This window comes from Aplidium turbinatum, chromosome 12, assembly GCF_918807975.1.
Source record: "Aplidium turbinatum chromosome 12, kaAplTurb1.1, whole genome shotgun sequence".
Taxonomy (NCBI): Eukaryota; Metazoa; Chordata; class Ascidiacea; order Aplousobranchia; family Polyclinidae; genus Aplidium; species Aplidium turbinatum.
Window position 1 is genome coordinate 19,000,877 of NC_137483.1, and position 15,796 is coordinate 19,016,672.

A 15,796-nucleotide genomic window follows, 5' to 3' on the forward strand; every position below is an offset into this window, starting at 1 on the left:
AACGTTGAATCAATATAAAAAAGAGCAACTTGCAGGCTGGAAAGATGTCGGTGCCTTCGATTGACAATATTTAAATAAACTTTTGAGTTATTAACAAATTTTGTTTGGCCCAGGTTGTCTTCCAGGGCAGTTGAGTCTGTAGCCTCCTTAGGCTGCAAGCGTGAGATTGTAATCTGACCTATATCAGTCGTTGCAACAACAAGTAACGTTGAATTGATGTCAAAGGATAAATATTAACTTGGTGTTTTGAAGGAAGTTTGTTGTTCAGTCTGCTAGGTCTAGTCGCATAGGTGTCACTGGGGTTTCATTTTAGGTCAGTCTGACTCTCATCATGTTGAAATCAATCGAACCGCGGTGTTTGCATATGTTCTACGCAAGGAAAACTTGGCAGTTCCTGATTTTGAATGTCACGAGACGTTGCTTTAGGAAATCGTTTGCTTGATTGGCGTTGCTGTCGCAATTATTGCAAATTGTTGCAACTATTGCAACAAGTTCTTTACTTTTGTGGACACCTTCGGAGTTTTTGTAGCACAATCACAAAATCTGCTCATAACTCATTCCATCGCCTTCAAGTGAAAGAAGATTGCGACTGAAACGAGAAGAGCTGTCTACAAAAAAGTGAAGTAACATTTTACAGCGAAGTTGCACAACGTTTCGGCACGTGACTAAACGAGTAAAACGTTTTCAGACGTTGCACAAAATCTGGGCAATGTCATGTCTTGTGACATTGAAATTAGCCTTCTTCTGCCTTTGTTGGAATCTATGCATGATTTCAAATGCAATAAAATAAACCTGTTACGAAAATAAATCTTTTTAATCAATTCTGGATTTCACGCTTTTTGTTTGTCTGGCCAACTAAGCACAGCAGCTGCCATACAAGAATAAATCGACTGAAAATAGAAGACCTGAAAATAAACTTTACCAACAACACAACACCAATTTGAAAAGACTGTGGGCATCTTGCAGCTTTACCAAATGAAGAACTGTAAGTTAAATGGTGTGAGAAAATGGCAGATTGATAAAGAAAGGAAGGTAGTCAGTTTGGCCTGCTCACTAACTGTTTATGAGGGTTACCATGATTTGAAAAGCATGACATAAAAGCTATCACTAATCAAAAAATAGCATTTTCCATAATAACTGGAAAATTGCAGCAGTATTGCTTGAAGTTGACGTTTTTGCCGGTAGTCTCATTTATGAGTATTTTCACGAGGTGGCACCCGTGCTTTTATTGAAAAAGTTGGCTTACATGACCTACGTTTTTTGCTACTGATTTGTATAACTGTGTGGCAAACTCATTGTTACGACAGTATCAAGAGTAAACAAAAACTGAACAATGGGCTGTTCAATGTGCGCCATCTCTAAACCTACAGTTTATATCAGGACACGAAAATTGCATCACTTCTTTTTTGGTTTGGCGCAAGGCAACACTTTCGAAAACAAACCACGAAGCACTACAGCATCAACCTTGACTGAACTCGCTAAAAGGCATCTTCATGGCCCAAAAGTGCCATTACGAGGTTTCAGCAGATTTCAAGCAATTCTGTAATTACTTATTGTTGATCTGAACAACGCTTACCTGCATTATGTCATCGCAAATTTGTGTTTTGCAAAACTGCAACTGAAATTATAAGAAATTGTCCTCTATAACCTTTGGTGGTGAAGATTAACGAGATCGTAACTGCTGTATCAATCATTTCACGGCAAAATTGTCCTAACCGTCCAATCAACCTATAAATCTTTTCATGATGTAATATCTCATGAGTTTATATTCAAGAAAAGCCAGGTTGTTTTCTTCTTAGAGGTTTAAACGTGACCAAATATGGGCAGTGCTACGGGTGAAGCATTGGCTGGGGTATTGGATTATGTCATAAACCTCGGCTCTGAAATCGTTTTGTGCGTAGATTTGATATTGAAAGATGTTTGATAAAGGAAAACAAACTTCATTTTTTGTCATCATCGGGCGAAAAGTTTGCTTTATGATGTTATTAATTGCCACAAAAATCAATTAATTATCGCAAAACTCATAATATTAAAATTCGTGACATTTTGCTCAAGGGTGAACACGATTGTGCAAAGAAAGTAGCGCTCAGATTTTTGCATTACGAAATTCAGTTGTAACTTTACTTTTCATACGGCGTTGCTTCAAAGTTGAATCTACAACCTACTCAAGACACTGTATTATAGTTGTCATTTTTAGCATTTAGTGGATTCCTTACTGTCCAGCTAATTGTAAGAGTTAGGTTTCGCGTATTGTTGTTTCATGAGCCAGAAGCATTATTAAGCTAGCAGGCCTAGCTCTCTACAGTTTTGGGGCACATTGGAAGAAATCTTTGATATTTCAAAACTTCAAACTTTGGGGTAATCCAGGATTTTTTTTATGGGGAAACGTGTTATTGTTACAAGAGCTAGTACATGGAATTTGTACCGTCATGACCACTTGCGATGGAATGACTTAACTCAGTGGCGTAAATCATGACGAAAGCCGAAGTTTCTAACGCTGATGGTGAATCAGAAATTTTTACCATCGCAGTTAGTAAGCTTTTGTAGACGGCGAAATGTTTTATCAAACAAGAATCGCAAGTTGTTACAAGAGTTCTGTATGATATTTAGCTATTTAGTTATGAGATTGGTGTACTTTATGTGTAAGCTGTAATGAATTTGATGAGCGCTATAGCCTGATACTCGCTCAAGCACCACAAGAAAGATTGAAGGAGAGAAAGGCCTAGGATAAAATGAACAAAGCTATAGCTTCTGGGGTCTTGAGACGCAAGTTCTGTATATTCGATCATTTTTTCTTGTCGTATTGCAAAAAGTTTCAATTTATTTTAAATTTGGGAGGACATATGACCAAGTGGGCCCTGAATCCGCTGTAATGTAAGCGTCATTAAGTGATTTGAATATTTAGTTCACTTTTATGAAACTAGGTAAGTTAACATCTGTGCATGGCAATTGGTTATAAAAGAACTCCCAATACTGTATATTGCGTGATTGCAATTTTTTTTTTATTGAAACAAACAAGCTTTTATGCATTGTGAGGTAAAGTAGCTGACGATAAAATTGATTTTAACGACACCGGCTGATAGAAATGTTATTTCAGAAAGTTATATGACCAATCGCATGTCCGTTGCTGTCCTTCCAGTTGGTACAACGCCAAATGGTTGAGGGTTTAAATCAGTGTAACACAACAGAAGAATGTGTGCAATATAATTAATAGTGCCTTGTGCTTATTGATGTGATAAGCCTATGAATGGTAGCCTGCTTGTATATTTCATGTCATCGCTAATGAATGATGCAAAAAAGCGTGCACTGACCACATTGAGCTGAATAGCAGATGCACGAAGCTGGCTCGTAGCGGAAGTATTGCGCCTGCCTTTTTTCTCTTCTAAACAGAGCTCGTTTTGTCCTTGCTCGGTTTTGCATCGCTCTAGCCAGTTCCTCCACAACCGTGTCAGCAGCTGCATCAAATTAGAATAGTGAAGTAACTTCAAACGCTTTCAAGTTGACTTTGTCGTTATGATCAAGAAAATAGTTTTTATGAAGACAGTCGGTGTTCCGAGATACTTATTCAAAGACCAAATGAAATCTCTGCACTTGCAATGGTCAAATCAGTGAGATTTGTCAGAGATCAGTTTGAGAGGTAACAGCTGAAGTTTTAAAAGAAGACTAACATCAATGAGCTTGTAGTATTGCAACCAAGTTTCGTAGTTTGTAGTACAACGAACAAAAATTAAAATAAAACATTTACTCAGCCCAGTAAAGAGTTACATGCCTAGAACAAGGTTAGAAAATCATCGGCGGCTTCGGACAGCACCCGCTTCTCATTGCTGGAGCATCAGGTAAGACCAAAGTCAAAGCAAAAGAGTCAAAATTACAAATTCAGTCAGAGAAAATATATTGTGATCATTTTTTTACAAAAAAATAAGAACTTCTTGTGTTTAACTGAACAACATAAACATGACGCCACCCAATGTATAAATTTTTAACCATCAGCACATTAGGTTAATGAAGTCTGTTACCCGGAAAACGAGAAAAAAACTAATTGCAGTAAAAGGTAACAGAACGGTCGAGTGTTCTGACGCAGATGACTTGTTAAATGTCTGGGCTAAATGGCAGTCCAAGAAAGTACGCTCGATCCAGCGTCTGTCGACACGGATCTGTTTTAATTGAAGTGTCTGTCTTCAGATATGATCACGTTGTTTATTTTTTCAAAAAAATTTAACAAAAGTTATTGGTATAGGTTACAACTATTTCGGAATGCTCCACCCAGTGGTTTAGTTTTATCGAGAGTCAAACGGTTATTTCACCAAAGAACTTGAAGTTGTCTAAATTGGAAGCAAAAATTTTAAATATTAAAAAATTTGGAAACCCTCGAAGCATTTGACCTTTCTACGTGAAATTAAGCAATAAATTGTGATTTCGCAATGTTTAAACTGAACTTTTCTACGTTGATAGAATGTCTTTAAAGCAAACCAGAACTAATGATTCGATCTTATCACTGCGTGTCGAATTGCTGAATTGAGGAAGTATGTCGACCATGCTAAAACATATGGAAAGCATTGCCGTCATAGTTTAAAGTTCGAATCGAAGCTTTTTAGTAAATTTTGCTTTGTTTTTTTCGATTCAACGTCCAGAGATGTAAATTGAACAAAAACAATCAGCTTTTTCAGTGTCCCAAAGCTGAAGTGATAGACATGCATAGAAATTCTGATATCAAACGCCTCATACAGTTCTAGACAATACAGTGCATCAGATCGATTGATATTATGAAGCTTTGCACTTTGAAGATAGCCAGAGAGCAATAGAGGACACATGAGAAGAATAATGATCCATAAAGGGACCCGGCGTCGGTTTAAGTTGAGCAAAACTTGATTGATTTGTTAGAAAAAAATCAACATTTTTCTTCTAACCTAGGTTGTTTCGTAGAGAAACAGATGCTTTGTCTTTTATATCGATTTTTATTGATTGAAAGACGATTCCCTACAGGTCAGCCCTTCATCACGCAGCCACGCAGCTAGAGTGCATCTATCTAGCTAAAACAATGTTATTTTCTATAATTAAAAAAGCTGCTGTCCTCCTACCTAAGGTTAAAAGCATGTTGCTGTTGATTCATGTCGGAATTGCGCAATCAATCAAGGCTGCATATAACATTGCAGCATGCTATTCCGAAGACATGTTCTATTGACAAGCTTGCAGAAATCTATTTTGATGAAAGTATTGATTTCACTTTTTTAGTGAGAGCTATTAAAATCCAACCTTACTGCATTAAATTCATGTTTTAAGAATGTCATTTAAAAAAAAAATATATTTTTTAAATATTTTGGAATATTCTGAAGTACAATTGATCACACTTTTACAATACGCTTTTACTTTCACTTTTACCACATGAACGTTGCAACTAGTGCTAGAAACGATAATTGTCCTGATGAACACCCAAACTTTTCAGTATATATTCAATCGATTGATTTAATCTCTGGAAAAAAATCTTACATTTATTTTATTTTTGCATTATTTATAGATCACTCATTTTTGATAAACTTAAACATTAGCCTCTGGTTGGTGTTGATTGGGAATAACTTTGCAAAGAAATAGTCGCAATGGGGAATGTAAACACAACGGAACTTCGCCGAGAGCATAGAATATCAAGCATCGAAAATTTGAAGCAGGTAAATATCATTATATTTTTACAAACTAGCTTGCTTTTTACGTTGAAACACCGTTAACACAACCAACAAGGCAGCATTTCATTGATTTTTGTTTTTGAGTTTTCAAAACAATGCTATAAAAAGATGCATAAAATTTACATTTCAAAGACAATTATTTTCTGACTTGCAATATATTCACAAAAAAGCTCAGCAAAGCTTTCTGGGAACAATGACTTTTGAAATCGATTTTTTTTCTCTGCGTTTGTCATTGTCCGATGTTGCAAAACGCTGCAATGCATTTTAATTTTTTTTTGAAATTTGGAAACATTAAAAATCTAATAGGTAGAATTTGCTCAATCTATCACAACCTATTGCTACTGGCAAAGCTTTTTTGTTGATGTCAGCAGAGTTTTCAATTCTGATTGCTGAATAATGCGATAACTAAGAATAAAGCCTGTAAAACGGAAAGGTTTACAAGCATAAAAAATTGTTCAATGTTCCAAGAGCATAACGAAAGTTAGAATTTTTTTAAATAAGCTCTGAAGGACATGAACAACTTTTTGAACACGGGTAGTCTGGTAACCTCTCTAGAAACACGGTCTTGAATGGGTCGCCGGAAATTTCTAATTTTAACTTTTATTATGTTTCACAAAGTATGTTTTATTCGTTGACCTGACGTTACAAAGTCATGTATTGAATGGGTTGTGTAACTGTAAGTGCGCATTAAGGCTGGAGGCTTATTCAATTTAAAACCCTTGCGCCATTTCAACAAGCCTTAGTTCCTTCTATTCATGAATTATTCAGATAAATTTGAAACAGATAAACAAACGGCAGTGGAGGCGTCACCAGCGTGTGGCTCTTTCTATTGATCTGTCAAGTAAAATATTCTTGTTACATTCTTCAAAGCATACCTACCTTAACGTCTCTTGAATGAAACCTTTGCGAAATACATGCAATTAGGCACTTTTTCAGCAATGCTACACTTTCTCCTTTTCGACTATAATGTCTCTTTCTTTTCTATGATAATGAAAAAAAAATTTTTGATTAGCAAATATTTACAAGATTTATGTAGCCTACTGCAACAAAGTAGGCAGTGTCACACTAAAATCAGAAAAATCAATTTATTTATCTACTCCGTGTATATGTTTTTGAATGCCTCGCCTCAAAGTCAGTGAACATTTACAAAAAAATGAGAGATGCTGTTTGATGTTTTCAGATATTATTTTTATTTTTTTTAGCCAACTTTCAGTGGAGCATCATATGACCCGTTTTAACATTGTAACAGAGCACACGTTCTAATCAAGGAGATGTTAAGATTTATTGCAACGGTAGAATGATATTTTTGCAATAAAGAAGCTCTTTGTGAGCAGCTAACATAGTGACGCTTTTATTCGTTTCAACAAAAAAGGAACTGGGATTCTTTTCCATTTGAAAATGGCTGCAATTTTGCTAACGCTTGTGCAGGCGAACAACCTTGCACATTTGTTTGTCAATGACGTCACACCCAGCAACTTTTCATGAATATTTCAGTAGGGTCGGAACATGCAGCAATAACATTTGTAAATTCTATTTAGTTTCATGCGCCGAGTATGAAGTATGACTTATGAGCCGAGTAGACTAATCCCGTAAATTTTACAAAAATCACTTTGGAGAAAATATCTAGGAATCTGATAAATTTTGTGGAAGGTTTTCCAAATGTCCAATTTCAAGATCTTTTTAAACAGTTTTTCATGAGTAAAACAGTCGGAAAATAAAAGTAAAACGCGGTTGCAAGTGACTTTGAAAGTCTACTTGCAGTGACTTATAAAACAAAGATTTGCAGGCTTGATGGTTTTGTGCATGGAAATTTAGACTCGCAAAAGTAAGCTTAGTTGAAACAGTTAAACTAAAAATTCTCTATATAAAAGATAATCTTCACGTCATTTTATAGGTAAACCTACCAAATGTTGACAAAGGTTGTATACTGTAAGACCCGAAACAGATTCCCTAAAACGTGCGACTTGGCCGATTGTCTTGGATACGCTTTACAAGTCGTGTTGTGCTGCATTCACTTTTTGCCCACCGCACTCAGTAAACGTGCAAGAGATCACACTCGATGTCAAGTCGGGCTATAAGCTTGATACGTTTCACAGAGATTTTGTCAAGCATCTTCTAGGCTAGCATCAGTCATGAGAGGCTAGCGGATACACGATACTGCGTCTTGTTGTTGTCACAATAAAACAAAGAAATTTCCAAACCGATGTTTCATCAGAAAATAATGCATCTATCATCGGTACGTTAAACTGACGTTTCACACCTGGTTCCGTTTCCGTAAACAACTGACGTAGTGATTGATTTTCTTATTCAGTGGAAGAGCAAGCAGTTGTGCGTCTTCTTATAACATAATTCACGCGATAGTTAATTCACTAAAGACGACAACAGTGTGACATTTTGTTGTTCAGGCAGCTTCAGTAGAAATTGCAAATGTGCATCACAAACAAACACTTTGCATTTTACAAAAATACAACGTTATAGGTGGTTAAAAAAACGAGAAGTAAAGTGTGCCACGTAAAAGTTTTACCACATAATATCAAAGTAGCTTGCTTTCAACAATGGCTCCAACGCCTGCTAACGTTTATTCAATGTAACAAGAGTTGGTGTGCCGTTTGGGTAGTGACATGACCAACAAGTGATGTTGCTGTGCCCTCTGATGTAATCATAAAGCCTACCTGGAACTTATAAAGCAGGAAACACACCACATAGCGTAATATCCTGTGCCAACCAATGTGAATTGATGATTATTTCATATTTTACTGAAACGGATGTCCCATACCAAACTGTGGCCTGTGATGTTCATAGTGATTCAACCTCTAACAACAATTTATCGAAATGAAATAGCAAGTTTTCCAAACTCAAAGATATAACATTAATGTACAGTACGTGCTATATTTCTGCAAAGTGCACCCCGTTTATAAAGCCTGGAAACAACAACACTAGTAACAGAAAAGTTAAACACTTTGTGACATGTCATTAAAATCCTTGACAAAAGCAAAACCCTTACATTTGTAACTGAAATTTGCCTTTGGGTTGGTCGTAGAAAATGTGCAAAGCGTTTTTTTACTTTGGAATTGCCAATATATTTAATGACTAGTCGCTGCTAATAGCTTTGGCTAACTTTAGTAGTCTAATTTGGGCTTGTTGGCATCCAAGCCTTCATAAACGTGAGATCCAGAAGAACGCCTTCTAATTATAAGCAGCAATTTTCATTCACAAGAAATATGTCCTGAATTTATTGCACTGGTTTCAAATGAATATCTAAAAATACCTGCACATCAAATGTGTGGAAACTACTGAAATGGCATACCGCAGGATGACCAGATATTCTTTGATTCATGTTGACAAGATTTGTCAAAATAATATAACGATGCAGCTGTGGATGCAGTTTTTGTAATTATACTAAAACAACATAGTGAGCCTATAAGTGAAATACATAGGATCAAGGTTTTAATGAGTCTGTTTGTATTCGTGCCTTTAAAAAGAAGATTATAAAGTAAATATTTTTGCAGTATTATGATGTAAATCGCCTAAACCTAAGATGTTTTTGAAACCAATTAAAGTTCGAAGATTTTGCAAGCCGAATTGCAAAGTTTAACAAAGGTCTCTCTTTCTTTATCTAGCTTCCTTACGACACTCAGCACTCAAGGAAGAAGCGCTCTTTTTTCTTTCCGACTGCGACATGGAAAAGATTTGTAGAATCTACCAAAAAGAAAGGGTCCAAAGCTTCTAAGGTACGTCAAATGAATTTCTTGTGCTCTCAAAATGTATTCATTGTGTCAGTGTTACATAACATGAATAGATCTACAATGATGACTCAGTAGCAAACTGGATGAGCAAACTGGATGAGCAAGCTAAACTAAGTAAAGTGGATTGAAAACGGGTTCAATTATAAGGTTGAAATTGTATTAAAGGTTTATTTTAGACCACCAACTCAGGGTAATGAAAGTTTGTGGTGAAACCGAGTGGTATTACAATTCGAATAAACATCTGATATCATCACTTTTATATATTATTTACGTTTATTATTACTTTGCAAACGGATATAATGAGAACTATTTTATGCAGTTTAGTTTATGTTTTTAATAATCGGTCTCAATTTCAGATCAACCCGTCTTCTTATCCGGAGGGAGGCTATCAAACACAAAAAACCAACCCTCCCGATATTCGCCGGGGAGTATCCGTGGGTAAAGAAGGCACTAAAAATACACCACCTCAATATGCCATCAAGAGCAGGTCACAAACTGGACTTAAAAATGGATCAATTGACACAAAACCTGTTTCTCAACAACCTAGACTGGCAGTTACCAGAATTAGTCACCAAAATGAAAATCAGTCACCATCTAAGCATGAAAATACTTACAAATCTTTGCCAAGTCAGCAACAGGTCAGACTGGCAGCTACAAATGTAAATAGTAGGAATCTATCACGTGTCGACCCTCCACAGAAGTCTGCGCAAGCAATGCACACAGCTCGTGCCATAGCAAATGATAATTCAAAGCCAGCAACGCAAACAGCTCCTAAACCTACTCAAAATGTGGCGCCCCCGCGAAAAGTCGTCATTCAGGCTTCAACTGCCGAGTTACTGGAATGCTTGGGCGAGTTTATTTGCAGAAGATGTCGTAGAGTCCAGGATTTGGAACCAATTGATGTGATCACTTGGATCAGGGGCGTCGATAGAGCATTGTTAATGCAAGGGTGGCAGGATATCACTTTTATTATGCCGTCTAGCGTTTGTTTTGTGTATATGCTCTGTCGAGAGATGGTGCCCGAGAGCGTAACAAGCGTTTTTGAAGTTCAATGCATTGTACTTACTTGTTTGTACATGAGCTACTCTTACATGGGAAACGAAATATCCTACCCACTTCGACCTTTTCTTATTGAGCCAGAACGCTATGGTTTTTGGAGCCGATGCTGTAAAATTATTCACAAGTTATCTGGAAAAATGCTTCGCATCAACAATGACGCCCAGTTTTTTACGACAGTTTTCCGGGACTTGAAGGCTTACAGTCCCCGTAGAAACACCACTTCAGCGCCGGCCTATCATCATCAAAACAAAATGGTTACCCAGCATGTCAGCACAGCCATCACAGTCGGGGGAACCACTCGATAATTGCTACTGAAAAGTAGACAAATTATTCTTCAAAAGACGAAGCTTTGAGAGGTCGCCGTTCCAGAGCGTGGAGCTTAGACAAGCATGGAATTGATGGGCAACTACGTTGTTTTCATGCTTTGATAACATTGTGGCGACGATGTATGACCAGGTGCTTGCTACCAAGACTGCGGGCGCGGTAAAAGTGTTCGTATTTTGCACACAAACTCTCCAGCCGACAAATATCATAAATTTTACTTTGATTTATGTTAAATTGATGTAAAAATTGTTGATTTTGAAAGCTAGATCCATTTTGAGGTTGCTAGATGAATCAAAATTACTGTATTTAAATTGTCGAATCTTTGCTTATAAAATTATAAAAGTTGTTTATGCGTTGAATAAATGTGTTAATACGTTTGATAAATAAAACATTAAGGTAATACAGTAACCGACTAGGTACCTGGTCCTTTTCATTCTTTCTTTAAAACGGTTCAACAAAAACTAAGGTATGTTTCAACAAGATAAATTTTTAAGAATGTTACATAGGCTGGTCCTATATGATTTTGATAGAGTTCACTGGTTGAATATTGTTTATCCGTTTTAAGAATACATGATATTTAATAAACGTGAAAGAACGGTAGTTTTTGCGAGCCATTTTATGGTATGCATCGATCTAATGACGCGTTTGATTATTATTATTATTATTGACATGTTGTGGTGAAATGTAGACCTAAACAGCAAAACCGGTCGATTTTACATTGATTCAATGTCTGCAAATGTAAAAATGACCGATTTTGCTGTTTGTGGTATTGACTAAAATTCGTGCATCTGCTGCTATTAATGATTGTGACGTTTCACTTCAGTGATTAAAAATTAATTGAATATTATGTCGATCAAACCCAAAGCACTTTCACAACTTTTGTTTGGTGAAATACCAAATTATCATCTGGGATTTTCTGTTTCTTTATGAAACACATCATGTTATTGACGTTGCAACAGTGTCATATGATGTCGCTGTTCCATTGAGTCAACGTACATGAAGTCATACCGTGCAGACTTGAATCCTTTGCATGCGTTGTAAACGATTTTTGATGCTCGCAAAGGTTGCCATTTTTACATCGTATTAGCATCCTTGAACGTTGAAACTATGTAAAAATGGTAACTTTTAAACTGGGTTAACTTTAAAGGAGACTCCATTGCTGTTGTTTGTTTCTTGTTCTGTAGATTTTTTGTATCAAATCGGCAAAATTGCTTTGCAGACAAGAAATCTACTTTGGTGATTCGCTATTAGTTGTTGTATTGCTGCTGAGAATAAACAAACAAATTTTTAAGAAAGTTTTGCTGGTTGGAGACATCAGAAAATCTGTAGCTTGCAAGAAGTGATCTTTAGCCTCCGCACTGAATCAGTTCAGTTCAGTTAAGTTTGTTTTTATTTCAGACCATCACAACGAAAAAAAACAATGTATGACAAACATAGCAGAGGTCTAGAGAAAGGTAGAAGCGACAAAACGATGACGTCATAACGTGCATGATACCAAAGCAGGACAATCAGTTTAAAACATGGCACGGTCGCAACACCTCATATTGCCATGCTTTGTCTCAAACGAGTCACTTTTACACTGATTCAACGTGCGATTTTTAGACTCAGTTTCGTTTTTAACCTAGCTCAACCTCTCGATACAAAAATACGGCATAGGTCAAATCACATAGAAGTAGCATCGTGATTAGAGTAACCTTGAAGCGTGATAGGCCTCATGCTGAACAAAAGCATGCCAAGCTTTCTACATCCAGATAGCAAGTCAACCGTTTTTTACATTGATTCAAAGTCTGCAGACGTTGAATCAATGTAAAAGACGATTGATTTGCTGTCTGAGACAAGGCGAGTTACATGCATAAACAAGAATTGTAGCCTACTAAAGTACTATGCTGGTTATCAAGAGCGCTGTGGTTGGATATGTTATTCCATAATAAGCCTATTAAACTAAGTACAGTTTACAAATAATTAAATACATATGAGACACAAGCACACGGACATGTTGCTTTTTTAAAACAACTTCAAGTTGACAGAGGAATCGGTGAGGTTAATGTTGGACCTGCCAGCAACTTCGTGCAGCTCATGTTTGCTAGGTTCCATGGGTTTTCGGCTTGGCGGCACAACTGCCACTGGAATAGTTTGAGAATGGCTTAGCTTTTTTGCGAAGTAATGTTTAAAACTGTCTGCAGAACTGTTTTAGTGCAAATTGAGTCCTTGTGGGAATGGTTGGTCGTCATTTTAGCGTTGTTAAACGTCGCCAGTTAACTGTCGTTTTACGTCATACCTTATAGCAGTGTCTAGTAGCGTTGACAGGGGTGTCCAAGTAGTACTTTTGGACCCGGGCCCGGGATAATTTTAGGGGCCCGTAATCTTTTCAGGGGCTCTGGAACATGAGGAAACTATAGAGTACTCTTTGGAAACAGTGGTTTTCATACAAAATGTCTTGATTTGAGGCACAAGGATCTCATTGGTACGAGGCCTGAGATATCGTTTCAACGTTTCTGGCAGTGTCCCATGAACCTTTGAGGGTTCATTGTGACCGGCGATGGGTTCCATAAGCTTTTCGTAAAAGTGGTGCTGCTAGTTTGCGTTGGATCGTAAATATATTGGTAGCAATGATAATTAGCATTCAGCAGTGGCCGATCCAATAGAGCGTTGGATGGACCTGCCGCCGCACAAACAAACGCGTTCCTACATTTCTGGTTCCCTTTGTAGTTTTTGCTCCACTAGGCTACACAAAGTAAATGTGAACGTTGGATCCCAACATTAACTCAAACGAGTAGAGAAACCAGAGACAACCAAGCTCCAGTCCAGTTTGGTGACAAACTTCATAGCTTAATGGGGCTAACTGTTGCTATGTGGCAGTAAAGAAAAACAAGAAATATTTGAAGTGTAGTTGAAAATGTGCTCAGTTGTATTCATGGGATATATTTTGAACAATAATCTATGCTTCTTCATTTACAATAAGTCAAATTAAACGGTAAACTTAAACCATTATTTTATTTTAACAATAGGCCTAAGTCGCAATTCTTTTTTTTTTTTTTTTCAAGTTAAAGTAATTTATTGCAAAAATCTACGCAACCAAAATGCAAGTGCCACCAGCCGCTTTGATTTTTTCCTCGGCACGACGACTGAAGAATCTTGCCTTCACTATTACTGGCTGCTTTGGAAGGACACCTTTTCCCAGCACTTTGTAGTACCCAGCTTTTACAACATCAATGTCTGGAGCGGCATCTTTTCTGTTCTCGTATTCTTTCCTGGTTGATTCAGGGAGAAGAGTCCACAACACGTCAAGGTTGATGATAGGGCAAGCATACTGATTTCGCTTCAAGTGAAAATGCCTCATGCCAACTTTTCCAAAGTAACCAGGATGGTATTTATCAAAGTTAATGCGATGGTGATGTTGTCCACCAGCGTTACCACGACCACCAGGATGCTTTTTGTGTTTTCCTACACGTCCATGACCATGGCTTACATGGTCTCGAGCCTTTCTAGTCTTCTTTAAACGGGAGACCATGTACCTTCGCACGTTTGTTCCAGTCGCAAATTCGATAGCAAAAACTGTGATACAAAGGTCAGTGCACCATCTAGCGGAAAATTATCTTCTTCAACTACTGAAGAAAAATTTGTGTAGGTTTATTGGTCGTCAGTAGGCTGCAAGGCTGAGCAGTTGCGTTGACAGAAGTCCAGGGGTTACTTTTGAACCTGGCATGACTTTAGGGTCAGGGTAGTTTGAACGAATCACTGTGTATCCTTCGGATATGATGCATTTTTCTAAGAAGTGTCTGTATTTGGAGCAAGAGAATCTTGGTTTGTTTTTGAATCTTTACCCTCGGACTGATAAAGCATTGATAGGTTATTCCTAGTAGTGTCGCATACTTGTAGAGGCTCTTGACGCAGGGCCGGTTACCAAGATTGACAGAGTGAAGTTTTCCGATTGTTGAAATGTTTTTAACGGATACGCCAGTCAAGAAAGCAACGGAAGAAGTGGAAAGACAGAAGCCTGCTAAAGCTAAAAGAAAAATAATGCTGCCCAAAAAGTCGACAAAAAGAAAACAAATTTAAACACCCCAAGAAAAAGCGAGTCGCGCTAACTGATTCTTCCGACGACGAAGAAAGTTACTGTTTGGTAGGCTACTTCAGTGTTGGCAGAATTTTGAGTTGCCAGTTAGGCTATTCTTTTTAATTTTTAAATTATTCTAAAAAAGTAATCAGTGGTTTATGAAACGTAGTGCATTACAGTCGTGGTGTTGTAAGCAATAGAGTTTTGACTAAAGTATAAATAAGATGGAGGGACGACATTGACAAACAATGCAATACAACCAATTGGTACCAACTAGCACATAATCATGTAAATTGGCATGAAAAGGGGAAGGCTTACGCTTTGCAGTGGGCTCTCACAGGCTGAAAATGATGATGATGAAATACGTAGTTCTTGGTCTTAGGCTATTGCAATTTTTTTTTTTTTTGTCTAAGAAAAATGTACGACAATCCAAATTAAATCAAGATGTCTTTTTGTGTATCGCGACTTCGAATATTAAATTTTCTTCAGCACAACTTTATAACAAACATAGTAAAATCTTCAGATCAGTTCAAGGATGCAGCAGTTAAGTTTAAAAAGAAACCAACAATAGTGTTTTTTTGGTTGCTAAGAAACAAATAAATTAGTCTAAAATTTTTATTGTTCATCTTACTTCGGACATGCCAAATCCATCCCTTCGACCCTGGTAAAAGACAAACAATCTATCTCAGTAAACGCTTTTTCTCAATTGGATATCTGAACAATTTGCATAGCCTACTGCTCCCGCATTCAAACTATGTTTGACCAATGGCATGTCTGCGTATCAGCCGATAAAGTACCGCTCAGAAACTCTGGCTTGACAAAGCAGGATGAGTGGTGGCAGTGAGAATGACATCAGCGCAGTCAACGCCAAGGATGGAACCAAAAACGAGACTAAAGGGATTTGCAGTCGCCGAGCTTTGTTTTCTAGCACA

At 37.2% G+C, this 15,796-nt stretch overlaps 1 protein-coding gene and 1 pseudogene across 1 annotated transcript; one reads left to right on the forward strand and one right to left on the reverse strand.

Moving 5' to 3' along the window:
* The first annotated feature begins 3,721 nt into the window (after window positions 1-3,721).
* Window positions 3,722-12,092, forward strand: LOC145780831 (uncharacterized). Its single transcript, XM_082592474.1, has 4 exons — window positions 3,722-3,836; window positions 5,516-5,663; window positions 9,299-9,409; window positions 9,781-12,092. Exons 2-4 carry the CDS (start codon window positions 5,595-5,597, stop codon window positions 10,786-10,788), a joined length of 1,188 nt encoding a protein of 395 aa, XP_082448600.1. The 5' UTR covers window positions 3,722-3,836; window positions 5,516-5,594; the 3' UTR covers window positions 10,789-12,092.
* A 1,761-nt stretch (window positions 12,093-13,853) lies between these two features.
* LOC145781033 (large ribosomal subunit protein uL15 pseudogene) lies at window positions 13,854-14,332 on the reverse strand (annotated as a pseudogene).
* Window positions 14,333-15,796: the final 1,464 nt, after the last annotated feature.

Coding starts and splice junctions, on each gene's coding strand:
- LOC145780831 (XM_082592474.1), top strand. CDS start 5,595: ATGGGGAATGTAAACACAACGGAACTTCGCCGAGAGCATAGAATATCA. Junction 5,664..9,298: donor GCATCGAAAATTTGAAGCAG/GTAAATATCATT, acceptor TTCTTTATCTAG/CTTCCTTACGACACTCAGCA. Junction 9,410..9,780: donor AAGGGTCCAAAGCTTCTAAG/GTACGTCAAATG, acceptor TCTCAATTTCAG/ATCAACCCGTCTTCTTATCC.